This window comes from Sciurus carolinensis, chromosome 9 (assembly GCF_902686445.1).
Source record: "Sciurus carolinensis chromosome 9, mSciCar1.2, whole genome shotgun sequence".
NCBI lineage: Eukaryota > Metazoa > Chordata > Mammalia > Rodentia > Sciuridae > Sciurus > Sciurus carolinensis.
The window spans coordinates 1,594,444-1,622,265 of NC_062221.1; the positions used below are offsets into that span (position 1 = coordinate 1,594,444).

A 27,822-nucleotide genomic window follows, 5' to 3' on the forward strand; every position below is an offset into this window, starting at 1 on the left:
AAATGAAAAAAAATAATTGTATTCTTTTTAAAAGCACATCACGGTGATAAATGTATATAATTAAAAATTTTTGTAATTAATTTTAAAACTCAGTAAAAAAAACTCAGGTTCTGGTATTTGAATGCAACATTTAAATAAATTAATTTTACCAAATGGAATCAATACCTATTACTATTTATTATAGATGAACAGCAGTTAAAAAGGTAATGGCGGGTGAAAACGTTGATGCTGGCACATCTATAATGCTTATCAGTGTTTACTTATGACTTAAGGAAATAATGTATGTGTACTGTTTTTTTTTCCTTCTGTGTACAGAAAGCAGATACATCCAATCTCCAGTATCGGGGTATCAAAATTATATTCCTTCAGTTTCCTTTTCCTAAACACACAAATGCAGAGATCTACAATTTTAATGTTTTCTGTTTTGTCTACAGAGGGGTATGTGTGTGACAGATCAGTAGGTAGTCCTAGCAAAGGTCTCTGAATGGAAATTGGCTCAATCTTGTGAATGCTTTCCGGGGTGACCAGCAACCCTTCGCTTGGGCTGTGGCTGCCTGTGCCACTCTGGATTCTGCCTGTAGCATGTGCAGCCTGTCCAAGCTGTTGAGCAGCAGGGTTTATGCCCTGCAGACCTTACTTTGGGTTGAACTTTTTCTTTTTATCATGGTGCATAAATAATGAATGATCTGCCGCTCATAATTCAAAAGCTCAGTGGCGGAACAATGACCAGGTCCTAAAAGCATCAATTCAAAGGGAGACATCCCTGCAACCCTTCCAAGCATGCTGAAGGAAGACCTGGTCTGTGTGTTCTTAGGACTGCCATCCCCAGTTCCTGGGGGGACGGCGTAGTAGGGAGCTCACCAAGATGGATCTCTGAAAGGTCCCTTACGAGAATACAGGCCTTCTGTTCTGTTCTGTGCCTTGAATTTTCATACCTGGGTTGACTTTCTTACTTGGGTCAGTGAACTGAAGATTGTTTTTCTTTTTTCTTTTAAACTTTAAGGAAAAATGCCTTTCTTTTCTAGAAAGCTACTGATGATTTTGATTTTTTTTTTAATTTGAAAGGAAAATGGATTATATCACCTGGATTTCAGTGTCTTTTAAAAAAGGTGTAGTGTGGAAGGGTTGGGGCCGGCCCTCCTCACCCTGCAGACCCTTCCAGGTGCTGGAGTGTCCAGGTGCCTGGCTGTGTATGGTGACTGCTGGGGAGGGTGGGGCCGTGTCCTTTCCCAGGGTGGGCTCGGACCGCAGGCCTCCCCTCCTCAGTAGCTGGGCGAGCCCCCCTGGGCACGGTGGTCCAGCGGCTCTGGCTGGCGATGCAGGCTGGGTGCGGTAACCAGCAGGTTAACAGGAGGCAGCCTGGGCATCCGTCTCCCAGTGTCTCTGCCAGCCCTCCGCCAGGGCGTGTTGCAGCTGGTCCTGCCCAGCACTCGAAAAGGGAAGTTGTGCGCGCTTAGTCACCAAGAAAGCATAGCCCTTTGGTGAGAAGAGCGGCTCGCAGCATGGAAAGGTGGACCGGGGAGTTTTTTTCCTGCTGATTTTTATAGCAAGTCTCACATTTCATAAAAGCCGCAGGAGATTTTATAGTAATGATTGCCTGGCTGCTTCACTGGGAGGTCCTGGTGAGTGCAGGCGGCTGTTTCAGTGATGTCGTTCAGCAAGTCGAACCTCAGATTTATTTTGAATACAAGGCAACATTCTTTTTTGTGTATGGGAGTATTTCCGCCACAGCAATGCTTGCATTTTTAAAGAATTCCTTCTCCTTTCAGCCAAGAGTGAGGTTATTTCCTCCTGGCATTATTTTTAAAGCTGTTAAACCCACACACCCGGCGAAGGAGTGGTCCAATCAGATCTCACCTAGTTTTCACACATTCCTCATCCCCACCCACATGTATACATACACTTCATGGGAAAGTGTGTTTTAGGTGCAGTCATTATAACAGATGAATCAAACTTGAGTTTAGCATGTATTTCCCAAAAACTGAGGTGTGCTTTCTTATTTTATCATAACAGTATTATGAGTCGAGGTATTAATGTTGGAATAATGAATTCAGAAATATTGCACATTAAAAGTTTTGACAACTTTCAATATTATCTTTTAGCATTTGTTTTGAAGTAGATTTCAGTCATCACATGTCACATTTGATTTTATGCTTTTTAGACTATCATTCTTTAGACGAATTCCTCTGCTTTTTTATTTTTACTTTTCCATTAATCCTCCTGAACTTTATTTTTTCCCTTTCAGCAGTATTGGGGATTAAACCCAGGGGTGCTCTACAACACACACCCCTCAACTACATCCCAGCCCTTTCTGTTTTTTATTTAGAGGCAGGGTCTCACTAAGTTGCTTAGGGTCTCTCCAAATTGCTAAGGCTGCCCTAGAACTTGCGATCCTGCCTCAGCCTCCCGAGTCTCTGGGATTACAGGAGTGCGCCACTGTGCTTGGCTCCTCTTGGCCTTGAAGAGTGGTTCAGTCTGCACTCGCTGGGTCCATGCAGTGGAATGTGTAGCAAGGAGAGCCTTCGATGTTTCTGAGGCAGTTGAGACAGGTCCACCTATCTACATCAGGGTTTAGAATTTGACATCAGAAGGGAATGTCCGTGATCCTGTTTTTAGACATAAGCCTTAGATTATGACCTGACAGGTCCTAGAATGAAACTCGATTTTTCTTTGGAATATTGGGTGGCTCATTCAACCTTTCTTGGCTTCAGTGTCTATAAAATTAAACTCTCCTTTAATCCTAGATATTTGGGTGAGAATCCTCATAACCTCATCGGCTCTTCAAAACATATTCTTCAAGAGACAGGCGCTGAGGAGAGAAGGTGTCCTCACACTGCCCCAGGGTGGAATTGCCGAGGGGCCAGTAGGCTTTCAGTCTTTGGAGGGAGCTCCGGGCTCCTGGCACTCGCGCCCCGTGCGAGACGGTGGGCACTGTGTCGCCGGGCTGCTGGGCCTCCTGGTGTCCTCTGTGGCTGCGACTGCTTCCTCCTCCTCCCTTCTTCTCCTGGTATTGGTGTGGAGCAGAGACTGTGTCTGCTCTAGTGCCTGGCATTTGGTTATAACCTCACTGCCCTGCCTCTAACCTCAGAGGTAGCCATTTCTTCAAGGAAAAGTCTCTTGAAGTCTCTGGTAGCACAGTCACTCATTATTACCAAACAGGAACAAGAGGGGTGTCATTGAAACCTAGCTTCAGGGGATTTCTCTCGAATCCCATGCCTTTTCCCTGTAACCTGAGCATACGGCAAGGGCTGTGGTGAAATCTCTACCAGTTCTTACCGGTCCTTCTCTGCACGCCATCATTCTAATTGTGGAGCTGTGCATCTGTGCCGTGTATAATTACTGCAAACCCTTTAATGTGCCTGTGATGAGATTGCTATCTTTGGGTCCCTATGTTTGAATTACTGTGTTTAATCTGTCGCCTGAAATGATTTGCATCTGTTAGGTTGGCTTCGCACGAAGTGCTCACCCTTTCTGGCTTGAGAACTCCATGTGAAATGGTGGATGAGAGGGAAGGAGAGGCTGGACACCAAGTCTGGAGCTGACCTGCGTCCGGCTCCTGTCCTCTTGGTACTCTCTCTGAGGTCCCAACTGGGGAAAGGTTGCTAGAGACCGTGCTGGCTTGCGGCAGGACTGGGCTGGGCTGGGTAGAGTCCAGTGTGGACCCCAGCTTCCACGGTCAGTGGCTGACAAACTGCAGGCAAAGCCACCTACTTGCCTTGCTGGAGTGCGCCTAGGGAGGCTGCGGTGCCAGCGCAGGGCGGCGCTGCGGTGTGTGGAGCTGGGTCGTCAGGAGGGAACAGCAGCAGGCTTTGCTTGTTGGAAGGCCCGGGGAGGTGAAGAGGCGAGTCAGAATGGCCGGAAACCCGGAACTCTCCTCAGCCCAGGCTCTGAGGTGCATCCTCGATACTTTGGTTGCCTTTAGGAAGTTCCTAGTTTCCCTCTAGTGATAAAGGACACAGTCCTCGAGACACTTTTACATCTGTGTGGGCAGCTTTCTCTTCGGCAGAGGAGGTAATGAGGGCCCCTCCACCCTGAAACAGTGGGAGTGCGGCTGAGCCTCGGGCAGCAGGGAGGTCTCAGCAGGTCCCTGAGTGTTCAGGCATTCCTGGTCTGACGAAATTCAGTCGCACAGTCAAATGGACTAAGAGGATAAAAACATTCATAGAACATACATTGAATACATTCAGATAATGTTTTCTAAAAACAAAGCTGCACAAGTATGCAGATCCACATTAGATGCTGGGGATGCAGCTCGGTTGGTAGAGTGCTTGCCTTTCATGCCCAAGACCCCGAGTTCAATCCCCAGCACCCCGCCCCGCAAAAGATCCACATTAGATAAAGCTGCTTAAGGTGGACATCACTAGGTGAAGTCATGTGCAAACACCCCACATTAAAACCGGTCAGACACCAGGAGGCAGGGAGGCCTGGGGTGCTGGCCTCCCACTTTCTGAGGAGCAGGGTCCTGCCCCTCGTGGCAGCACCTTTGACCCCGCCGCTGCTGCTTCGCTGTTCCTGTACGACTGGTCAGGGGACGGCTCACCTTGTGGAGGACCTGCTGACCTGTCCTCAGGAACCCTGGGCAAGGCTGGCTAACACAGCGGCTGTCCTTCCTCCGGGGAGCTCTTAGCTGACCGTCCTCTATGGGAAAACAGGAGGTCAAGTGCGCTTCCTCCAGTCCTGCGCCTTAGGGTCGCAGAGGGCCTCTTCCTGCTGACTCTCGCTTTCCCTTGACTCCCTCTTGCTCTCCAGCCCATGGGATTGTCCCCCCGCCCCAGCGGCTGCCCTGTTCCTCTTCTGTCTGCTCTGACGGAGGCTCTTACCTCCTTCTCTGCCTGCCTCAGGGACATTGCTCGCTTGGCCCAGGGTCTGGCCAGCCTCCAGAGCCCTGGTCCCTGTCCTGCCTCTGCCACGCCTCGGGTTCCGGACACCCCACATCTGCTGTGTGGCCCTCCTCCTGATGCAGAGCTGTGCTCCCTGTTGAGGGCCCTTTCCTCTTTCAGCCGCGGTTCAGATTTTCATCTCCAGTGAGCTGCTCCTCCGTTTCTCCACCTGCACCGGCGCCCTTTCCCTGAGGTGTGGTCAGGCGACCGCGCTTCTCCCGGGCACCCTGCACTCACTGTGGCCTGCATTTCTAACCAGTGCGCCGCTCCAGACGCCGCTGACCTGTGCTGGGCGAACGACGGGAGCGGCTGGCCCAGGCACACAGAGCCACCGGGGCCCTTCCCCTGGAGTCCTCAGAGGGTGTGGGGACTGCCCTGCTCGCGAGGCCGTGGCAGCTGTGTGCTCTAGAACTCCCGCTCCTCTTTCCAGGGCCCACCTCCCGCCTTCTCCCCGCTGGGCGTCACATCAGCCTGCGGAATTCCGCTCAGCATGGGGGATAAGCCAGGGAGGCCTGTGGGGTAGCGCCACTCTGGACCGCAGCCCACCTGCCTGTGCCTGGCTGGCAGGTCTGCCTTGGGTGCTGACGGGCGCTGTGCACCGAGGGGGTGCTATATGTGCACTTGGTGCTTCACTTTTATCCCTGCAAGTGTCTAGCATGGTGACCGGCTCATGGCTGGCCCTCAGTAAATGAGCGTGAGCTTCCGGGGGAGGTTCTGGGAGGTTCTCGAGCACCTCTGGGTCGGAGCTGTGCAGCCAGCAGGGCCTGGGCTGCTCACAGCCCACGTGTGGATTGTTGTTTTTGTGGCGTCAGGGAGTCTGGGGGTGGCTGCGGAAGTTATCAAACGCACAGGAAATACCACATAGGAGCCTGAAGCTTCCTCCTGAGGTTATAAATACCATGGTTTGGAAAATGAGCTCAGAAGCCAGGGTGCACATGAGTGCCCCAACCCAGCTGCGTGCAGGTTAGATGGCCCCTTGGGGGATACCTGACCTGTCTGCACCCAACTTCTTATCTCCAGCATGGAAGTAGCAGTAGCTCTTCACTGGCCTCTGAGATGGAGGCGTGGGCTCTCTGCCTGCACCTGGTGTGCGGGTGGCAGTACACAGCTGCTGCCTTGCGCTGTGGCCAGTTGACCCCTGCTGTCCTTGGTGGCAGCAGCTGCCGCTCCCCACGGCACCAGCCCCTGGTAAGGCATGGTGGGGGCTTCAACCCTGCCTGCCACCTTACCGCTGCCCTGCTCTCTTTAAGGATTTTATCTCCTGTGGACCATCGGCTCTTGGTCATGCAAGAGTGGTGCTGTCAGTCACCTTGACAGGGGTGTGACCATAAGGAGCATTGCGCACAGTGGCTCTTGATGTGCGGTCACCTCTGCAGAGTGACCCTCACCTGGAGCTTACACCAGGCCCTCCGCAGACCCGCTGGGCCAGGTGCTCTGGGTGGGCATATCAATCTGCTTTCAGATCCCTCCCACTGGCCCTGGTACTCATGGGCTGTGTGTGGACACATGTGTCCTGTATTCCTATTAGCCACGTGTGGTCCACATGGAATCCAAAATGTCAGGGTGCGTTCTGTGGCATGTCACGTGACTCATCAGCTCTGCACTTCACAGGGCTGTTAGCCAAACGCGGTTTCCTCGGCTGCAGTCTTCAGGCAGCTCTTCACTGCTGTGAGCAGAAGTCTGCCAGAGCAATCACAGAGGAGGCGGCGCGTGAGTGTCAGAGGTCTCAGTGCCTAGTCAGCAGGCTCCATTCCTCGGGCTCCAGGTGAGGGGCCACATCGGGTAGGAGAGTGTGGTGGAGGGAAGCAGCTCACATGGTGGTTAGGAAGCAGAACCTCCACTCACCAGGTACAAAATAGGTACCCCCGAGGCACACCCCAGTGCCCACCTCCTCCCGCCACACCCACCTGCCTCAGTTACCGCTTGGTCATGCCCATTAGGGGGTGAACACACCGATTGGTTAGGGCTCTCGGGACCGATATGTCCCCTCTAAACCTTGCATTTCTCAAGCATGAGCCTCTGGGGTCCTTCACTAAGCCGCAGCGCGTAGGCACTGCTGGGCCTGGGCTGCTGTGCCCTACAGATCTCCTAAGATCACCTCAAATGTGCTGCTGGGAACCCCACTTCCGAAAGGCGCACCTTCTCCGACCCCAGGGTGGGCCCTCCTGCCGCTCTCCCCTCCCACTCCTAAAGGGATCTGCCTGTTTTCTCTAAAGTCTTTCAGATGTGGTGGCCACGGGCCATCCCTTGACTCCTGGAGGGTATTGGAGGATGCTTCCCGATATATCGAGTAAAAACAGCTGGTCTAGCTTTTTGACACATGTGCTCCATTTGCTCTGCACTCCCAGGCTGTGGCGGAGCTCAGCTGCTGCTTCCTTCCCAGTCCCTCCGTGTGTTCCTGGTGACTGTGTCTCCTCGCCCACTGCAGCTGTCTAGGACTTAGGCCTGTGTTAACTGGCTTGGGAAGTTCCTGGTTCTGTGACTGTCACTTTAGGCTAGCTCTGACATACTTCTTCTCTAAGCTCTTGATGAATAGTTTATTGAATAGATTAGGCACTCTGCTTTTGGTTGTAAAATTATTACCATGGATTGAAATATTTGTGTTTACAGAAGCAGATTTGCTATTAAAATTCTATTGGGAAAGATTTTTCTAAAATATCGTATATACCGGCTGTACCCACTTCAGAGAGCGAAAGTGTCAGTTGTGAGAAGTATAGGTGACAGTTGTTTACCAGGGATGCTTAGATGCCTTCATGGTATTCATGCTGGTGTTGGGGTCTCCTTGTGACTGTAGCCACCCTGCAGAGGTAACGGGGCTTCAGTGATGGGGATTCATTTTATTTGAGATTAAAACTCAGGCACCAAGAGACTTTCTTTCTAAAGGAGAATTTTGAAAACTGTAATATACTACCATGGCAGGTTTTACTGAAATGCTACCAAGAGCGCATGACGGAGGCCTGTTGTCAGTGGCTTTAAAAATGAATGTGCTGGATTTGAGCCCCGAGCCGTACCCTCTCCATTGTGTGACCCTGCTTCACTAGGATCATTCCCTAGTGACTCCAGGACACCAGCACTCCTGGGCCTGCGTGTGTGTGTGTGTGTGAGTGTGAGTGAGTGTGAGTGAGTCTTAGGGGAGCAACCCAGGACACCAGCACTCCTGGGCCTGCGTGTGTGTGTGTGTGTGAGTGTGAGTGAGTGTGAGTGAGTCTTAGGGCAGCAATGAGAGATTGGAGCCTTCGTTTCAGGAAGTGACATCATGGAGTGTTAACATGGTGAGAACTCACTGACTTCTTCTGCTCTAGGACGTGACCATCATCATTTGATTTGCTTCATCATGCGCTAAGTGTAGGACGGGACCATCTCTGTCCTCAACAACACACTCAGGCTAGTCAAAGCATAGGGACATCTTTGGTGCGGTTGCCAAGCAGGTGACAAGTGGAGCTGGGACAGCACCCAGATGGAGGGCAGCTGGGCCCAGGTGGCATGGAGCTGGCTGCGAGAGTCCTGCAGTAGGTGATGGCCACCTGGGCTTTTGCAGGTGGATGGGACTTTCCTAGGTGAGTCGGGGCTTGCCTGTGCACGGGGAGGAAGTGAGGCACGTTCTGTGGACAGAGGACTGTGAAGGTCAAGGGGTGGGAGCAGAGGCTCCAGGAAGGTAGGAAGGCCGGGGCCTGAGGCCATGGCGGGAGGCCAGCTGGGCCTCACCTGGGGATGCTGCTGTCGGGTCACTGGGGCATCTAGAGTGAGAGCTCCTCCTCTGTCTGTTTTCTCTAGAAGATACAAAGTAGCATCAACAATCCCAGAAACCACACTTTTCTTTTGACCCACAACGGAATTCAAGAAAATATATGAAGGGAAATAAAGATAAGTAGCCTGGGAAATGTCCCCAGTGTGGGTGTCACTGGCTGGGTCAGCAGTCACGTCCCTCACCTGGACCAGAAGAGCACGTGCATGTCACGCTTGCCTTTTGGGAATCCTCACCACCATGCAGTCAAGAGTCGCAGCTCGTTAGTGAGGAGACCTGCCTGAGGACCCGGAGCTGCACGCCCAGCGGGAGAGCCGGCGCTGCGGAGCCGTGGGCGGGAGTGGCTGCTGCGTGCCGTGGTCCTGCCCTGGCTCTGCCGCGTGCTGCTGGGATGCACAGCAGGCTCGTAGTAACTGCCTGGAGAAGACCCTCCTCCCGGACCTCGGTCTCTCCACTCCTAGGGACTCAGACCCCTCGTGTCCGGCACCCCTTTCGACCCCGGCTTCAGCCTCCACCAGTGCGCTTCGCAAGCGGGTTTTGTTACTTCCGTCAGCGAGGGTTGATCTGGGAGCTGTAAAGGCAGTGGGGTCGTTTGGACTGTGTGAGTGAGTGAGTGTGAGATGGCGTTGGGAGGGGGGCTTCGGGGTGTGCATTTCCCCCATCTTTTCCATGGTGCTTGGGACCTCCCTGAGAGGGTGACCTCTGGTGGCCCTTTGCGTTCTGTTTCATCCTCTCATGTGGCTCATTCTGCTTATGAGTGAATCTATGTGGAGTTAAAATCCACATGGTCTCTTTTGTACCCCCAAGGTTAATAAAATGCAAGGAAGCATTTATTCCTGTCTCTTTCTTTTATTGCTTAAATTTGATTTCCAAAGTCTCATGGCCCAGTGGCAGCCAGCCCGTGGCTGTGGTCAACCCAGGGTCATGTGGTCAGTCTGGCTGCTCTGCTGCTCCTGGTTGGATGCGGGGGCCCTTCTCCCCCACGGGCAGGGCAGCCTTTCTGTGAATCTTTTGCATAAGAATATGTATATCAAGGGAGTCATACAAATGTTAGTTGCTGCCAAAAAGAGGGTGGCTTCTTTAGCAATGAAGAGGTGGCTCTCCAGTGCACAGGCCATCTTGCTGCCGGTTTGGCTGTGAGTGTAGGGAACCCGGATGAAGTGAAAGGGAGCAAAGCAGAGGAAGAAGACAGCCAGGACCACGAACACCTTCCCCCCTGGCCGCTGCTTGTGCCTGCCGTCCCTACTTCTGACCTTTTTATAAGAGTCGTACACTTTTTTGGCAATCACCACATAAAACAGAAGCATCATGACAAACACAGTCCAGAAAATAGCCTGGCACACGTAGTTCACCAGCCGATGCCATCGCAGCCCCAGGGGACTCTTTAGGGACGCACACTTTTTCACAGAGACTGGCGTTGCCTCCTTGTCGTTGAGGATCATGTTTGGCAGGGAGATGAAGAAGAAAAGGAGCCAGATGGAGACCGAGACCGTTTTTGCAAAAGCAGGTTTTTTGACAAAGGATTTCCCGAAAGGTCTGACGATCTTGAGGAACCTGTCAAAGGCTATGAGGCCCAGCAGCGTGATGCCCACGTACATGGCCTCGTAAAAGACCACGGAGGAGACGCGGCACACGAACGCCTGCAGCTGCCAGGGCGCGAGGCGCGCGTCCGAGAGGATCTTGAAAGGAAGTGTGAGTGTCATTATCAGGTTGGCCACCAGGGTGTTCTTGAGGTAGACGATGAAGGTGGAGGAGCTGGGGACGTGGAGGAACACCCAGAGGGCCAGCAAGTTCAGCAGGGCACCCGCCAGGAAGACCCCTGTGTAGAGGGCGGGGAGCACCAGATGTGTGCTGCGTGCGTCCCGGGGGCATGGCTCCGAGCCGTTGGAGCCCTGGGTCCAGGTGGCGTTGGTGGACTCCAGCGTGGGCTGCACACAGACAAAGGAGAACAAGGCCCTCATGGCGCCTTCGAGGAGGAAGCTCACTGGCCCCACGCCCGACCCGCTCTGTCCTGCGCTTGCCCACACCTGTGCGGAGGGCGCGGTCCTTCCCGCCAGAATCCTTAAGGCACATAATACATTTCAGGCACTTTAGTAATACCGCTACTTCCTCTCTGTGAGATCCAAGTGACAGGCGCCACCTTACCCACCAGTGCCTCTCTGAATGCGGCAGGGAAACAAAACCCCCTCAGAGGGCACGAGCACACCGGGCAGCCCTACGCAGCCTCCTCTGCGTGTCCCGCCCCTACCCACCCCTTCCTGGGAAGGGTTGAGATTCACCTTGTTCTGGGCGATGCTCCGCTCCGTGTCCTCTGCCTGCAGTGGCCCTGGCTCAGCCTGAAGTGCTGGGAAGCAGCGTTCTGCTTTCTTATACCAGCTTCCTTCCCCATTCCACTCGCGGCTTGCTTCTGCATTGCGGTCGGCCGTAACCTCTCACGTTCCCCTCGCCCTGCTCACACACCCTTTCGGTTCAGAGGTCTTAGGCTGATCGCCGTGCGCGGAATCAGTAGCTTCAGTTGCAGTCATCCGCGTTTTCTCCTCCTCGCTGGGCTCAGGCTTACCTGGTCTGCGGAAGTGCTCCATGGACTTTGCCTCTGTTGTGTGATAAGAGGGAGAAAATAACCCCAGTGCGACCAAGCAGAAGTGAGACTTGGCTCGTATGACAAAGCCATCTTCTGCATCCTCACTGATGGGGTTAGGAATTTGTTCAGGAGCATGGCCTCTGTATGCCCACAGGCATTTACTTACATCCGTCTTTTGGTCCTAGAGGCTCAGCAAGAACAGAGTTCCTAAGAGGTAGGGGAACTGAGTCTTAGCAGGAGACTTGTGGGGTCAGAATCCCATACCTCCCAGTTACTTGGTTTTAGATCATAGGTGCGTGATTTGGCAGCTCTTCATGTGTGTAAGGAGTTTGAAAGTGGTCTGCCCCCCAGTGCTGCTGAGAGGAGGAACTGAGGGCCTAGCACTGTGCCGCACGTGGAAGCACCCAAGAGCGGCCCTGCCTGCCGTGGCGCCCGCCTGGCAGGCTGCAGGGGAAGCACACAGTGTGTGTGTGGCGTCTCCTGCACTCACACTGTGCTCATTGCAGGGGCCTGGGGACCCCAGGAGCCAGGCTTGGGCCCCATCTCTAGCTTGTTCCTGGCCTGCGTTGGAGCGTAGAGAGGCCAGTTGTCCAGGATGCTGTAGTTGCCAGACAGGCAACAGTAAAGCGGAAGTCGGGGCTCTGGGGTTGTGGGATTCTTTACGGAGAGTTTCATTTCATATTTCTTGCCACAAGTGTCAGCATAGAGTTGGACTAGACTGTGGCATTGGTCTGATCAGACTCTGTTGGATGACTTGGCTTGGGATTCTGAGAATGACGACTTCATGTCCCTGAACATTTCTAACTGTGGCACTGCAATGTCTAACCATTCGGGTTGGCCCTTCCCAGTGGATGGATGGTCTGGAAAAGTGCCCTGTTGCACTTGAACTTATTGATCTCTTGTAATAAAGATTCAAGATTTCACAGGTGTAGTGGGGCACAGTTTAAACATGTCTCTCTCTCTCTCTTTCTCTCTCTTTTTTTTTTTTTTTTTTTTGGTACAAGGAGTTGATCCCACTGAGCCACATCCCAAGTCCTTTATATTTTTTAAATTTTCAGACAGGATCTTGCTGAGTTGCTTGGGGCCTGGCTGAGTTGCTGAGGCTAGCTTTGAACTCATGATCCTCCTGCCTCAGCCTCCTGAGCTGCTCGGATTCCAAACGTGTGCCCCTGCACCTAATCTTGTGTCTTTTTCTTTGCTTCAGCAGAGGATAAGAGCTGTTAGTAGAAGACTTTAACCTATGTAATTAACTGCAAATTTCCTTACCGTTCCAAATCCATTATTTAGATGAAGATTTGAAATGGTTTAACTTTAAACAAGGGAAATTCTGTACCAGAGAATTTTATAATGTGAAAACTGGAAATCACGTTTTGGCCAAATTTTGAAATGCCAAAGTGTAAGAAACTTGCAAAAGAGGAACTGATGATTAATGGTGCCCTCTCCACAGGGATGGAAGCACGTTGCTTTAACGTGAGCGTTTCAAGGTGTGCACTGCAGTGAATGATTAGGATCTTCCACAACTCCCTGCTTGAGGAGGGCTTTGCCCTCGAGGGACGTGGAAGCGGCTAGGCAGAGCAGCAAGGGCCCCTTCTCGGGCCACAGGGCCTGGGGCTCCCCTGCGCTTCTAGGTCCTAGAATTCCTGTAACCTGGGGCAGCCTGTTTACTCCATCTGTAAACGTTGCCTTCTCTTTACAGTGGAAATAAAAACAGTATCTGCTTTATAGAGTTCTTAAGAGGACATTTATCATGAGCTTAGAAAAGTACCTATTGTGTGGTAGGTATCCTGTAAGGTTTTTTTTTTTTTTTTTTAATTAAATCAAGTTGTGATACCTACGGGGGCAGCTCACAAAAGATGGGGAGGAATCAAGGAAGATACAGTGAAAGCACCAGAAACCAGGAGCCTGTCCAATGGGAGTAAACTGAGACGTGAAGTCTGTTGGGTTCTAAGGACATGTAGTTAAAGCCCACAGATGCATGCTAGCTGTGCTGTGTCCGTCACACCGTTGCCTTATTTAATCCTGATAACAGTCTCGGAGACTGGGTCCATCTTGAGGGTGAGAAATGGGAGGTGCAGAAGTTAAGCAGTGTTCCGGACGCTGGGCCGGGAATCCCCCGCCGGCCGGGTCTGGCTCCAGTGAGCCCTGGGAACCTGCCTTGGCTCAAAGCGGATGATGGGGGGTCAAAGAGGATGTGGGGAGAGGTCCCAGAATCCGGCCTGCCAAATGCAGTGGACTGCTGTTTTCCATCCCTAGTCTTCCTGGTACGTTTGCAGTGGATCAAAATGGACAGTCCAAGGATCCCTGTGGTGTGGCAGCCAGGGCCATATGAATGACTGTGACGAGCAGGGGAAGTGTTTGCTTTCATTCTGGATGAAAGCTGAAGTGGGAAGTTCATTCCTAGAAGAGACCTTTAATTCCCGTCAAAGTACACCAAGGTGCTTCCTCAGATCATGTGACATTATCTTAAAAATTCCTTACTAGACCAGCCAAAAGTGACAGTGGGCTAAAATAAGTTACATACTTAAATGGTCAATATGATGATCTGTTTTTATAAGTCAACACTAGAAAATCTCTGCCCGTAACTAGAAACAAGCAAAACATTCAAAATATTATTTAAAATAGTATTTAAAATAGTATTTGTTTTTTTATTATGAAAGGTGTGTTAGGTTTTCATCACTGTGACAAAATTCCAGAGAGATCCAGTTGAAGAAAAACAGATCTATTCTGGCTCACAGTGTGTTGGGCTCCTCACTTTAGGCTCCTGCCAAGGCGGGCATGGCGGGGAGTGATGGTGGAGCAGAGCTGGTCTCCTGGTGCTGGGAAGCAGAGGGTCAGCGAGGAGGGCGAGAGGGACCCGGGATTGGAAGGCTCCTGGGGCACGTGCCCTCTAAAGGCACCTGGAGCGTTTCCAGTGTCTCCCGTAGCCCACAGCTGGGAGCAAGCCTTCAACACGTGAACCTTGGGACATTCTAGACACGCGCTCTGACTAAAGGAAGCATGTGTTTGAAAAGTCAGATACACGTGGGGATGTAGCAAAGGTGAAATTTAATCTTCCTTACATGCACACACACACACACACACGCACAAAAATATATATATATAATTTACATATTTACACATAGTTATTCACACAATGAATTTTTGTTTCATTTCATATTAGTGCATGTAGGCTGATATGATTTTTTTAAAGAATGTACACATTTATCATGATATTTTGATAATAAATTTCTGGGTTTTATTAATTAGAAACAATGCTGTAAGCCAGGCACAGTGGCACGTACGGTGATGCCAGCTGCGTGGGAGGCCGAGGCAGGAGGATGGCAAATTCAAGGCGAGTCTGGGCAACGTGGTGACACCTGCCTCAGCGTAAGGACGACTGGGACGTGGCCTGTGTTGGAGTGCTGGCCCAGCATGTGTGGGGCCCTGGTTCCCCTCCCCAGTGCCACCAGGCCCGCCTGTGTCCTTGTGCGTCTCTCCCCGTGCCTGCCCATCAAGGGTGGGCTCTGCAGCCCTCCGCTGCACATGCTCACAGCGTCAGAGCTGCGGTGTGCGGGGGGAAGTGCGCCGTTTCCTCTTCTGCTGCTGTTTCTCTTTCTCCTGGAAAGTCCTTCTTGTACCCTGTTCCCACTTTTGAAGGCTGGCTTGTCCTCAGGACCTCTTGACTGGCAGTGAGTGGATCGTGAGTTCCAGCTGGCACTGCCCTGCCTGCACTGCCCCCAGCTGACCAGCTCTCAGCAGCACAAGGCCCAGGAACACCTGCCTGTGTGAAGAGAGTGTTCTGTTTATGCGCGTTTCTTCCTCCTCTTAAAGTACTGGGCCAGGGATCTGCTCTGTCCCTCTCCTTCTCCCTCTCTCTGGGGCCGGGGATTGATCCCAGGCTTGCTTAGCTTAGCCACTGAGCCACATCCCCAGCCTTTTTTCTTTTGAGATTTCTCACTAAGTTGCTTAGGGCCTCAGTCACTTGTGAGGCTGGCCTAGGTTATGGCAGAGCCCATCGCACCCAGCACATTTAGGTCTAGGCTGTGCGGAAGCACCAGTGGTGGGCTGGGCTGGGTGGGGCCGTGGCCCCGACTCCTGGTGCAGATGTCCTGTGGGAAGCCACCGGAGCGGCTGCTCGTCACCAGCAGCCAAGGGAGGACTCTGCCCGTCTCTTCTGCACCTCTCACTTCTGCACCTGTGCTTACAAATTTGATGTCATTTTTTAAAAAACAGAAGTTTTTATGAAACATGGAATTTCTTGCATCCATCAAACTTTCTAGAGCTGGAGACAGCGACATGTTCTATGGACAGTGTCATGTTCTATGGACAGTGACATGTTCTACGGACAGTGTCATGTTCTACGGACAGTGTCATGTTCTACGGACAGCGTCATGTTCTACGGACAGCGACATGTTCTATGGACAGTGTCATGTTCTACGGACAGCGACATGTTCTATGGACAGTGTCATGTTCTACGGACAGCGTCATGTTCTACGGACAGCGTCATGTTCTACGGACAGTGTCATGTTCTATGGACAGTGTCATGTTCTATGGACAGTGACATGTTCTATGGACAGTGTCATGTTCTACGGACAGTGTCATGTTCTATGGACAGTGTCATGTTCTATGGACAGTGACATGTTCTATGGATAGTGTCATGTTCTACGGACAGTGTCATGTTCTACGGACAGTGTCATGTTCTACGGACAGCGTCATGTTCTATGGACAGCGACATGTTCTAGGACAGTATCATGTTCTATGGACAGCGTCATGTTCTATGGACAGCGTCATGTTTTATGGACAGTGTCGTGTTCTACGGACAGCGACATGTTCTACGGACAGTGTCATGGTCTACGGACAGCGACATGTTCTATGGACAGTGTCATGTTCTACGGACAGTGTCATGTTCTACGGACAGCGACATGTTCTAGGACAGTATCATGTTCTACAGACAGCGACATGTTCTATGGACAGTGTCATGTTCTACGGATAGTGTCATGTTCTACGGACAGCGACATGTTCTATGGACAGTGTCATGTTCTATGGACAGTGTCATGTTCTACGGACAGCGACATGTTCTAGGACAGTGTCATGTTCTACGGACAGCGACATGTTCTATGGACAGTGTCATGTTCTATGGACAGCGACATGTTCTATGGACAGCATCATGTTCTATGGACAGCGTCATGTTCTACGGACAGCGTCATGTTCTACGGACAGTGTCATGTTCTACGGACAGTGTCATGTTCTATGGACAGCGTCATGTTCTATGGACAGTGTCATGTTCTACGGACAGCGTCATGTTCTACGGACAGCGACATGTTCTATGGACAGCGTCATGTTCTACGGACAGCGTCATGTTCTACGGACAGCGTCATGTTCTACGGACAGCGTCATGTTCTACGGACAGTGTCATGTTCTATGGACAGTGTCATGTTCTATGGACAGTGACATGTTCTATGGACAGTGTCATGTTCTACGGACAGTGTCATGTTCTATGGACAGTGTCATGTTCTATGGACAGTGACATGTTCTATGGATAGTGTCATGTTCTACGGACAGTGTCATGTTCTACGGACAGTGTCATGTTCTACAGACAGCGTCATGTTCTATGGACAGCGACATGTTCTAGGACAGTATCATGTTCTATGGACAGCGTCATGTTCTATGGACAGCGTCATGTTTTATGGACAGTGTCGTGTTCTACGGACAGCGACATGTTCTACGGACAGTGTCATGGTCTACGGACAGCGACATGTTCTATGGACAGTGTCATGTTCTACGGACAGTGTCATGTTCTACGGACAGCGACATGTTCTAGGACAGTATCATGTTCTACGGACAGCGACATGTTCTATGGACAGTGTCATGTTCTACAGACAGCGTCATGTTCTATGGACAGCGACATGTTCTAGGACAGTGTCATGTTCTATGGACAGTGTCATGTTCTACGGACAGTGACATGTTCTAGGACAGTGTCATGTTCTACGGACAGCGACATGTTCTATGGACAGTGTCATGTTCTATGGACAGCGACATGTTCTATGGACAGCATCATGTTCTATGGACAGCGTCATGTTCTACGGACAGCGTCATGTTCTACGGACAGTGTCATGTTCTACGGACAGTGTCATGTTCTATGGACAGCGTCATGTTCTATGGACAGTGTCATGTTCTACGGACAGCGTCATGTTCTATGGACAGCGACATGTTCTATGGACAGTGTCATGTTCTACGGACAGCGACATGTTCTATGGACAGTGTCATGTTCTATGGACACCGACACGTTCTATGGACAGCTTCTGATCCCTCAGACTCTCTTGGATGGGTTCATGGTGACACAGGAGTACACGGTGTCCACTGACTGAGTAGAGGGATGTCAACAACGTGTGATGCTGAGTCTAACCTGAATTTTCATGTGACATATACATACACATTCATACCTGTGAAATAGATGTTTCCAAATCTTTATAGCTCTTTTTATAAAAATACCATAATCCTGGTCGCCATTTCTATTTTTTCCTGTCTCCTGTAGAGCAGCGTCATCTCAGTGAAGGATGTGCTGCAGGAAGGATTGGTCAGGTCGCCTGTCCAGACCGTCCTCTCCCAGCATGCTCCACGGCACCACAAGGACTCAGTCTTAACCACTCTCAGTCCCGCGTGGATGAGCTGGGCCAGTGTCCTTCCTTTGTCTCGTAGGCAAAATAAGGTTTGCTAACCGTAGGCAGTCTCTAGATGCTCTGCCAGCTCACACCTGCTGGCTGTATCTCCTGGTATTGTGTGTAAATACCTCACAGAGCGTGGTAATTGGGCGTCTGATGAAAGGGAACTTGCACGGCAGAACTGACCGCTGCTCGGTGCCCAGCAGGACATGGCTCATGTGTAATTCTGGCCCACATCTCTGCATCTCTGCTGACATCCAGTGCTTACTGGGAGCAGTGCCACACAAGGATAATGTGGCTGCTGGAGAACAGACGCCACTCAGGAGCTAAATGAGATCAGCTTTGCGCTGCAGTGTAGTCCAGCATACGTCGAGGTGGGTTTGAATGACACTGAAGTTCAGCAAGCTTTTTACCATCTTACTTTTCTCTGATGTTGTGACTCACGTGTTGGCACTGTGCCATCTTTGAGAATTATCTCTGGGGTGATACATGGTGAAGGCAAGTGATGTGGACTCCATGTGTTACGTACTTTGCTTACTTTATCAAATGTGATCTTCATCTGATCATTACTCATTGTATATATTCAGTAAAATGTCACATCATCCCCCATAAATGTGTACCATTAGTGTGTCAATTAAACATGAAAATGTATTCATAAATACCTAGTATGGCGAGGCACAGTGGCACACATCTGTAATTCCAGCAACTCAGGAGACTGAGGCAGTAGGACTGAAAGTTCGAGGCCAGCCTCAGCAAGTTTGCATGGCCCTCAGCAATGTAGCAAGACCCTGCCACGTATGAACAGGACTGTTAGAGCTCAGTGGTTAAGTACTCCTGGGTTCAGTGTCCAGCACCGCCCCAGAACACAGCCCAATGCAGCGTGGCTTGTGCAATCAGACTATGTGGGCACGACCTGCGAGCTTGCTGAGATGGCAGGTCCTCCCAGAGACGCTTGGCGGCCATCACGTGATAAAACACGGTTTGTGAGGTGTTTGATGTCTCATATTGGGGTGGGGGAGCCATGGTATCTAGGAACTTTGAACAATGAAATTCCAACAAGGAGATAAGGTTAATATGAATTTTTATATTATACACACAAATGCAAACAGGTTAATCCCAAAAAGTTCAGTCACTTTCACTTAGTAGTTAAGCAATACAACTTTGTAATCATATTTAGTTCATTTTTCTTACTAAGGGAAAATGTTTATTAACCCAAGTAGCAAGTATTTCTAGAAGCTAGTTAATAAAGGTTAAGTGTTGATGTTATTGTATTCATCGAAGTTGTCAAAATATTAGAAAACTTTCTTCTTTAGTGTTAAGGAAATACTAGTATAATTTTTTTAGTATTATAATATTGTAAAAGTAACTGTCCTTTCTTTAATGATTTTATTAGATATAACTGTTCTTTATTGGAATGGTTTACCTTAAGTCTCTATTGTCCTAACAAACATTTCAAACAATTCAGTTCCATTAAATACCATTTCAATTCATTTAAATCTGTATGGATTTTGGTAATATTAAGCCAGTGGTTATTATATTTGTGTACCTACTGAAGATTTTCCAAGGATCACAGGAGGTCTGGGTTTGGGTAGGGGACTAGGATGTACTCTTATCTTAACGGGTATCATTTTTGGTCAGGGGATTGTATCAGATTGGTCATTCCTTTTCATGGGTCATGAATCACACAGTCGAGATCAGCAATGCATTTGGCACCCGCGGTAGTTGTTATCCAGTAGTTGTTTTGCAGATCATGTCTTCTGCTCCGCCTGCAGCGTGGCACCAGGAAGCTCGGTTGCACTGTCCAGCTTCAAAGCAGGCATCCACGCTGGGAGAGTGGGCAAAGCTGGCTCCTTAGTCTCCGCCACTGTTTCCAGGAGTCGGGACTACCGACTGCTCCGCCACTTCCTAGTCAGGGTTGTGGTTGGCTGGTGCGTTCCGTGGAGGAGTTCTGGACCCTGGTGGGCTGAGGCGGCCCCCTGGGTGACTCTCTTACATTGGAGTCTCTTGGCTTGGGTCACCAGCACCCTCTGCTTTCTTCCTGTCTCCTCGGGATGGACACTGTGCAGAAGTGGGGCACTTGAGCATACTTATCAAGGAATTCCTGAAGGACTTGCAGAGGAAGAAGTAGATGAAGGGATCCAGACAGGCGTTCAAGGAGGTGAGCCACAGGGTGCTCTCCTTCACGTAGAACAGGGTGTTCTCAGCAGCGCAGTCGAAGACCTCCCGGGTCTGGCTCAGGGTGTAGGGGATCCGGGCGAAGTGGAAGGGCACGAAGCACAGGAGGAAGACGGCGATGACGATGAAGACCCTGGCATTCGCCTTCTTCCTGGGCGCCTTGCCTGCGCCCCTGGTCCTGACGTAGGACCTGTAGAGCTCTTTTGTGATGAGCGTGTAGCATACGATGACAATTAGGAAGTTGATCCAGAAGATGACTTGGCAGATGTAATTGACGATCTCATGCCAGACCAGGCCAAACTCTGATTTGAGGAAAGAGCACTTCTTGACGTTCTTGTCCCTCGGCCTTCTGTTGGTGAGGATCATGTTGGGCAGGGACAGTAAGAACATGAAGGCCCAGATGACCACAGAGAGAACCTTGGCCCCCAGCAGGCTGTGGCGGCCGGACGTCTTGAAGGGCCTGGTGGTCTTCTGGTAGCGGTCAATAGTTATCAGGCCCAGGAAGGAGATGCTGATGTACATGGTGAAGTAGAAGACGACAGAGGTGACCTGGCACACGAAGGTCCTCAGGGGCCCGGGGCCCAGCTTGGCATCACTGAGGATTTTGAATGGAAAAGTCAGAATCATGAGGAGATCGGAAATGACGGTGTTCTTAAGAAAAATAATGAAGTTGGATTTACTGCGGATTTGAAAGAAAATCCTCATGGCCAGGCTGTTGGTGATGAGTCCAGCGAAAAACAGGACGGTGTAGAGCAGCGGGAAGAGGACCTGGGTGATCTTGTGGTCCCGGGCGCACAGGCTGCCGTTGCCCGGGACAGAGGTGAGGTTGTCCCCGGCTAGCATTTCCTCTGCCACCTGCAGAGGGGACAGGGGAGGCTCGTTTTAGTCCCAGGTTTTGCTGTTATCCCCTGGCCTTCCCTAAAAAATGAGCTCTCTGGTTTTTATGGAGGCTGTCAGGGCCACAGGAAGCAGAGCCTCAGGCTGCTTCTCCGCCGCCGCCGCTCACTGGCAGTGGGGGTGCTCCGCACTTGTGGTCTGTGGCTGGCCTGGCCTTTCTCGGCCACCTGCATTGGAGCATCCCTGCCTCCTGCCTTGGGGCTTGTGCTCGCTGTCACCTTCCCTGCACCAGCCTGTTCTGACTTCCTTCACTCTGGGGCCATCAAAAGGCTCCACGGAGACGTGAGTGGTCTCTGCCCATTAGGATTTTAATGAGCAGAAAGAAATGCAACTGAATTCACTCCTGGGAAACTTATTAAATAAGTAAAATACTGAGTCTGAGACCAAAAAAAAAAAGCCACGGCATTTTCCTGTACACTGGAAGATATTCCCACCCTGTGTTGCTCAGCCGTCCGTTAAAAAATTGCCCTCATGGAGGCACATTATCTAGCTGCAAGTGTTCTCAACCCATGTGTATCATTTCATCTTAGTATGTTTAAAGTTTTTGGTACATTTCTTGAATATCATTCAGCTTAAATTTTAAAACAGGGAAATTAAAGAACAGAAGAAGGAAGCAGCCCTTCAGTGGCCGTCCACGGCACTCCCAGAACAGCCAGGACCTGCCGTCTGGGTCCTTGAGTGTAATGGTAGCTAAGAACAAACGCAGCCGGTTGTCTGGTTTCACGTTGGTGCCCCACAGGCTGCTGTGGAGAAAGTCTGACCACTGACTTGAACATGCTGCCTCTCATCTCAGTCTCAAAACTCAAGATGAAGTTTGCAATCTGTTTCACCAAAGACAAATAGAACTGATTCTAATAAAATAGTGTTCCTGGTAACCTGACATGGTCCTGTTGAAAACACAGATAATCTAAATCAAAAACAAAACTTCCACGTAAAATATTCAACATAATAAATGAAAGTAGCACAAATTCCTCCAAATACTAACAGGTTCTTTCTCCCCTCCCCCATCCTTTGTATAAAATAAGAATCCTGTTGTCACAGTATGGCTGTAATTTTCAAAACCTTCCCCACCTACTTAACACTTGAAGAAAAGCCAAAGCCAGGTGACCACAGTTTCATGAATTGGATGTCACTGTCACCCTGTGTCCCTGCTCCTTCCTGCTCTTCCTGGCTGCTACCAGTAGCAGCAATTCTGTTTTGGGAATGTTCCTTTTGCACAGATTGTAAGTTACTTAAAAAGTATTCTTGATACCAAGAATTTTAGCTCCGTCCATATCTAAACATTATTTTTTAGTCAAGATAAAATAAGTAAAGCCATTTGTATTTTCTACTCATGCTTTGCATGATTTTTTTAGTGTAGAGTGTGACTGTTGGCTCTTACACTGGTAATATGACTTTTAATTTTTCCTCTTAATTTGTACCTTCGTTATGTTAGTTATTTTAGGTTTTCAATTCTAAAACATACTTAGGCAACACGTGCACACACATCACGGAGTGAATACGCATCGCCCAGCACCTCTCCACGCAACGTACCTGGTTCCCGGCCGGTGCTGCGGGCTTGGATGTCTCCAGGAATGGAGCTCAGCGCGGCTTGCAGACTGGCTCCTGGTGTCTTCCTGTTGGCGTCTTAGTTTAGTTGCCAGACATCTTGGTGATAGAGAATTTGCAGAGGTTTCATCAGTGAAGTCTAGAGCGTTCTGGAGAGAAATGGAGAGAGAGAGAGGAAGAGAGAACTTCACAAATCAGAGGTTACCTTGAACACTGTGAGCCCAAAGCTAAACAGACACTGAATGTCCATCTGTCTGCTTTTAGGACTTCTGCTTTTATTTCCTGGAAAATGTGGGGGCAAGGGTGACTGAGAATTCATCTTCTAAAAACCATTTGAAGTCTCCTGGCTTCTTGTCAGAACATGCCACAGGGTTGCTGATTAATAAGTTGGAGTTCTTTGGTTTATTTTCACTGCAAATTATACATCCAAGTTGAACTTGGGCCTTCAGTCTACCTCCTGGAGAAGGCTGCAGGCTTGCTTTCTCGGTTGGTTCTTCACCTGAAAACACTGTGCCCAACACTGGGTGATCTGTTACCTGCTAAGAGGTAATCACATTAACTCAAAATGTGTGCTGGAGGGGTATGTGCCTCGCCCTGGTTTTTTCCTCTGGTTAATAATGTCATTACTTTAAATCTGTGTTTGATTAGCTCCTTTGTAGGCAAAACAGTTTCCTCCCATTATAAATGATGAGAGTCTGTAATTACATTAGGAAAGCAGTTGTGTGTATCTCCAGGCTTAGTCGAAAAAGCATCCTTCTTGCTTTTCTTGAATAGAATTCAAATGTAAACGTTTTTGTAAGTTTCTTTTTACCTAGCTTTGGGTTTTGGGGAAAGGACAGTGTGAAGGCATCCCTGTGTCCTACTGCATACAGTTTTTAACTTTGAAACCAGTAGGGCAACAGATATGGAAGGGGTGAAAATGAGGAGAAACTGGTTGCTGTTTTTTACCTTTATGTAAATATCCCCATGCGCACACGGAGACACATGCATGTTCTCGTTCTCTCTCTCTCTTTCTCTCTCTCTCTCTCTCTCTCTCTCTCTCACACACACACACACACACACACACACCCGCGCGTGTCTATGAAGCCTCTCACGATATTTTCATTATTTTCTCACTGGAGATCGTCAAATACCCATTTAAGCCCCCTGACCCTGAAGGTGTCTCCAGGTTGAAAGAGCATGGTCTCATGGGGCAGAGCCCCATGGTTTGTCACTGTGCCACTGGGAACAAGGCTAAGTTAGGTTTTTCCTCTGGTTGAGATGGTTTAGAAAGTGGACAGAACTTTTACTGTCAGGTGGTTTAATTGGTTTATTTGACCACGTCCATTGAAGATGGTTTTCACTCTTTGCTCCTCTGAAAGTGTTTGTTTCAGCGAGTTTCTACGAGCACAGGGGCCCTTCCTTGGAAGGGCAGGACTCTGTGGTCCTTGTGGAACCAACGGTGGCTGGGAGTGTGGCGCTGGAGTGAGACGTCCCGTCAGCTCTGGGCTCCTCAGTTCTGATACATGTGCCTCTAACTGTGGGTTCCGTGACACGGATGAGCATCTTCACGGACACGTTTCAAGCAGGGTGTCTCTGCGGTAGCTGGCTTAGCTTTCTTCCCTGGAATATGAACATGTAAGTCAGACACACAAAAGACTCTCGGGCGTTGAGGTTCTCAGCGAAGGGGATGCTCCTTCCTTTGGTCCCAGGGTCTGCCGTGCCTGGCCTTAGGGTTTGCTTGGCCACCGAGGACGAGAGTGTTGTGGGCTCTCGTCTGGGGGGAGGACAAAGACCCATGCGACCCAGTCAGACCTGCGGAAGGGCGCCCCCTCAGGGCTTTCCTGATGAGAAGCAGCTGCGGCTTTCCCGAGCGTCGCCTCCGCCTCCTCGCCCACCCCCCGTGCTTCCTGCCAGCTTCCAGGGCTGACTGCTGGCATGACATTTATTTGAAATTATTTTATTCCAGGGAGAATGGTTTAATATATTGAGGGAGTGAGCCCAACGAAATAATGGTTGAAAGCATCTTTTAAGTGCTCTTCGTTTTAATAAACTAAAAATTTTTAAAAAGTCATTGTTTTTAAGAACTGTTGTCAGTGCTTTCTGTGGAGGTGAGGTGGCGGGCGCTGTGGGCCGCTTCTCCCATGGCCTGCGTGGTTTCCATTTGACTGTTCACTCGTAAACAACGAGAGGACTTTGGGGAAGTCGGGACGCAGGACAGCCGCCCCCCGCCCTCTGCTTCCTAAGTGGTCGGCATAAAGGAAGCGCATTCAAAGTGGGACTGTTGTTCGTTTCTCTTTAGGACTTTAGTGATCCTTACATCCTTGGATTATTAAACATTCAGCTCTCATGAGCCCCCCCCCCGTCACCTCCCCTTTTAGTCGCATCTCTAATGACTTTAGAGGAATTCAGGTGACTTGCTTCCTCCTCCCAGGGGCCTTAGGTGGACGACATGCATTCTGATCCTGCAGTGCACCCGCCTCCCTGGGTCCCCGAGGCACCTAGTTTCTTGCTCAGCCTGGTCCCTGTGAGTGAGGTTGGAGCTGGGGAGCAGAGGGCCGGGTCAGAGTCCAGTGTCGGCACTCGGCTTGCAGGGCCAAGCCTGTCCAGTCCCGCAGCAGGGGCGGCCGGGCCTGAGAAAGGCCCTGTCCTCTGTGGCCTCTCCAGTGATTCTCTTCCTGTGCACTCACTGTTTCTCCAGGGATAGTCACAGAGCCAGCTGTGGTGGTGACCTCAGGTCCTTTGTGTTCCCGGCAACTGTGCCGCTGATGTTTAAATGCCGGCTTGCGGGACTGGAACCCATTGGTGCCTTGGGAAGTAGTCGGCCCCTTCGTAGGTTGGCTTTCTTCTCCTTTGCTGTGCGAAGACTCATGTGTTGTCTATTTGTACAACATTTGGTACACACAGATCTTCACGCCCTTGAAGGACAGCAGCTTGGTGTCCAGGGCTGCGCCCCTTCAGGGCTGGGACGCTAACCGCAGTCGGGATTCCCCGCCAGCATCAGTCGAGGAAGCCAGCCTGTCTCCCCTCGAGGGGCTTCATGGGCCGCTCCGGAGCCCGGCAGGTGGCGAGATGGTGGATCCGGCAGCCCTTCCTGCGTTTCTCGGTTCACTCTCGGGCGCCTAGGAAGGGGCCCTGCCTGCCCTGTCTCCTGCCTCCTGCCTCCTCACAAGCTGCCTGCTGTCCCTCCTGGATGTCCTTGCGGAGACTCCCAGGTTTTAGGAAGCTGTGGAAGGAGCGTCTGCCGCTGCTGGCGGCCTGAACCCCGCCTCTGCGCTGCTGCCCTCGCCTCCTCATCACCTGGGTCGCTTCTCCAGGCTCCAGGGTTTCCTCCTGGCGCTTCTTCTCCCCCGTTCCAGCCTTCTGCTGCTGCGGCACTGGAGAAGCCTCTCCGGGGCTCCCGGGGTTTTCACCGGAGGCCAGAGTCCCCTCCCCAGCACTGTAGCACTGTCCACATCCAGTTTCCCATGTCCACTGCCTGGCTCTGAGAGCCTGGCCGTTGGGGCGCCGCACTGGCTCCGAGGCCTCGCCAGCCCCCGGCCCTGAAGGGAAGGAGGATGTCCTGCGCCCTGCTGGACCAGCCACACTGCCTGGCCCGACTCCCCCTGATTGGCGCCGATGTCAAACCCAGGTCGACGCACCTGCGGCACGCTTCCACCCCCACCTTCCTGGCACACGTGCCATCCTCCCTGCCCTTATGATGTCCCCTGGCCTCTTCTTCAGTTTCCTTAGCAACTTTTCAAGCGGTTCTGTCTTGAACTCCCATGAGATGCACATTCAGTCCTCGGGCCAGGCCTGGCCCTTCCCCACACCCTTCGTGTTCCTCTTTGATTTGCTGCTTTGTTTTCCCACTCAGACTCTCTTTCCTTACTTCTTTTGTCCTGGGGATTGAGCCCAGAGCTGCTTTACCACTGAATGACATTCCCAGGCCCTGGTCCACTGTTGTTTTCTATGAGACACATTCTTGCTGGGTTGCCCAGGCTGACCTCCGTCTCGCAGTCCTCCTGCCTCAGCCTCCCCGCTGCTGCAGTGACAGGTGCCCCTGCCTGCCAGCACTCTTGCTTGGACTTTGTTTTTCTCTCACTTCTTGCCTGCGGTTATGTCTATACTTAACTTTCAGGTAGAGTTTCCTACAAAGCTATTTTTTTGTTCCTACCTTCGCCCTTGCTCAGTTCCTTTAGCTATGCTTTTGTTAGGCCTGTGCTTTGTATTGGACATACTCACTAAGTAGTAAATGCCAACTTGGTGTTCATTAAGGAGAACATAAGAAGGAGTCGAAGCAGCAAGACCCATCTTTCACAAAATTTGTGGTCTAGCTGGGGAGACCAACATTGTACAAACACCTAGAAAATGAAGGAATGGCCTTGTAATAGGTGCTCCAGCTCCTTCCTCCTCCCAGTCCTTCTGTGGCGTGGCTTCCAATGGCCGGGAGACAGAGTTGGGGACCTGACGCTGCACTGTGCATTTCAGCAAGGGTGATTGATGGAGGCTCTGGGCAGAAACAGCTAAGGAAGGAACCATGCCAGGGTCTGTGGGGAACGTCGATCGACGCAGCGGGGTGGGTGCTGGGTGCTGGGTGCTGGGTGCTGGGTGCTGCCGCGAGGCATGGAGGCTGGACTGCATCCTTGCCACGAGCCCCGGTGCAGTCTGCCCCTGGCGTCTTACACACCTATCTCCGTTATTCTCCCAGAACACTAACCAGAGATGTGGGGTGCCCCAGTCTCAGGGGAAGGTTCTGACAGCGGGCAGGGCTCCCTAACCAGGATCACAGAGCCGTCGAGTGGCATGACTGTGGCTCTCTCACCATGGGTTTGGGCTGCTGGTGCGCGTGGGGCCTGGCCGTCCTGTGCTGCCGCGATTGGTACGTGGATCTTTCTAGGACGCCTTCCCCACTCTCCCTGTGTGGACCTCTGACTCTGCGCTTACTTTTATGACCTGAAGGTGGGCGCGTTGAAGATAGGCCTTGTTTATCCTGCATCTTCTCAGCGTCCCTAGCATGCTGTCTTGACCGAGGTGCAGGCCGTCTAGAGTTGATGAATAACTTTGGTGGGTCATTTTTACGTGAGGGTCTTTTGACATGTGCCTTAGCTGGAAACAATTGCCAGGGCACAGGACAGGCCCTACCCGAGGTTTGTAGTTCTCCAGCGAGATCAGCAGGGTGGAAAGGTAGGGGGCATGGCCGAAGGCAGGCATGTGCACGCAGAATGAGGGGCAGCTTGGAGGAGGCAGGGAGTCATGTGGAGCCTGACGGGCACACAGGGTTCATTCACGTCTGCAGAGGCACACACTCTTGGCACTGAGTCCCTGTAAGTGACACTGTGGCCCGGCCCCTGGCCCCCAAGTCTGTGCTCTTGGCTGCAGCCATTATTAATAGTG

General features: G+C 51.0%; 3 protein-coding genes across 12 annotated transcripts in view; 1 reads left to right on the forward strand and 2 right to left on the reverse strand.

The window, feature by feature from the left end:
• The window catches only part of Med12l (mediator complex subunit 12L), a 257,146-nt gene that overhangs the window by 161,726 nt on the left and 67,598 nt on the right, over window positions 1–27,822 (forward strand). The gene's annotated exons all lie outside the window — the stretch shown is intronic.
• On the reverse strand, window positions 7,618–11,165 carry P2ry13 (purinergic receptor P2Y13). Of its 2 annotated transcripts, XR_007110180.1 has the most exons (4): window positions 10,905–11,165; window positions 8,811–10,686; window positions 8,586–8,650; window positions 7,618–7,679 (listed from the first exon to the last, which is right to left on the reverse strand). XR_007110180.1 is itself a non-coding variant. In XM_047563904.1 (2 exons), exons 1-2 carry the CDS (start codon window positions 11,036–11,038, stop codon window positions 9,537–9,539), a joined length of 1,284 nt encoding a protein of 427 aa, XP_047419860.1. In that variant the 5' UTR covers window positions 11,039–11,165; the 3' UTR covers window positions 8,658–9,536. The 2 variants fall into 2 exon arrangements, 1 of the variants encoding a protein (XP_047419860.1); XM_047563904.1 differs by lacking the exons at window positions 7,618–7,679; window positions 8,586–8,650 and having other exon boundaries at window positions 8,658–10,686.
• The window catches only part of P2ry12 (purinergic receptor P2Y12), a 40,539-nt gene continuing 31,634 nt past the window's right edge, over window positions 18,918–27,822 (reverse strand). For all 4 annotated transcript variants that reach the window (XM_047563908.1, XM_047563909.1, XM_047563910.1 and 1 more), the window contains 2 exons: window positions 22,453–22,616; window positions 18,918–20,877 (listed from right to left, as the gene is read on the reverse strand). In XM_047563908.1, the coding sequence (XP_047419864.1) occupies window positions 19,837–20,865 (1,029 nt within the window). In that variant the 5' untranslated portion in view covers window positions 20,866–20,877; window positions 22,453–22,616 and the 3' untranslated portion in view covers window positions 18,918–19,836. The remainder of the gene's footprint in view (window positions 20,878–22,452; window positions 22,617–27,822) is intronic.

Excerpts from the sequence above, each read along its gene's own strand:
- P2ry13 (XM_047563904.1), bottom strand. The coding sequence starts at position 11,038 with ATGCAGAAGCAAGCCGCGAGTGGAATGGGGAAGGAAGCTGGTATAAGA. Across the intron at positions 10,687-10,904 it reads GGAGCATCGCCCAGAACAAG|GATTCTGGCGGGAAGGACCG; the intron begins GTGAATCTCAAC and ends ATGTGCCTTAAG.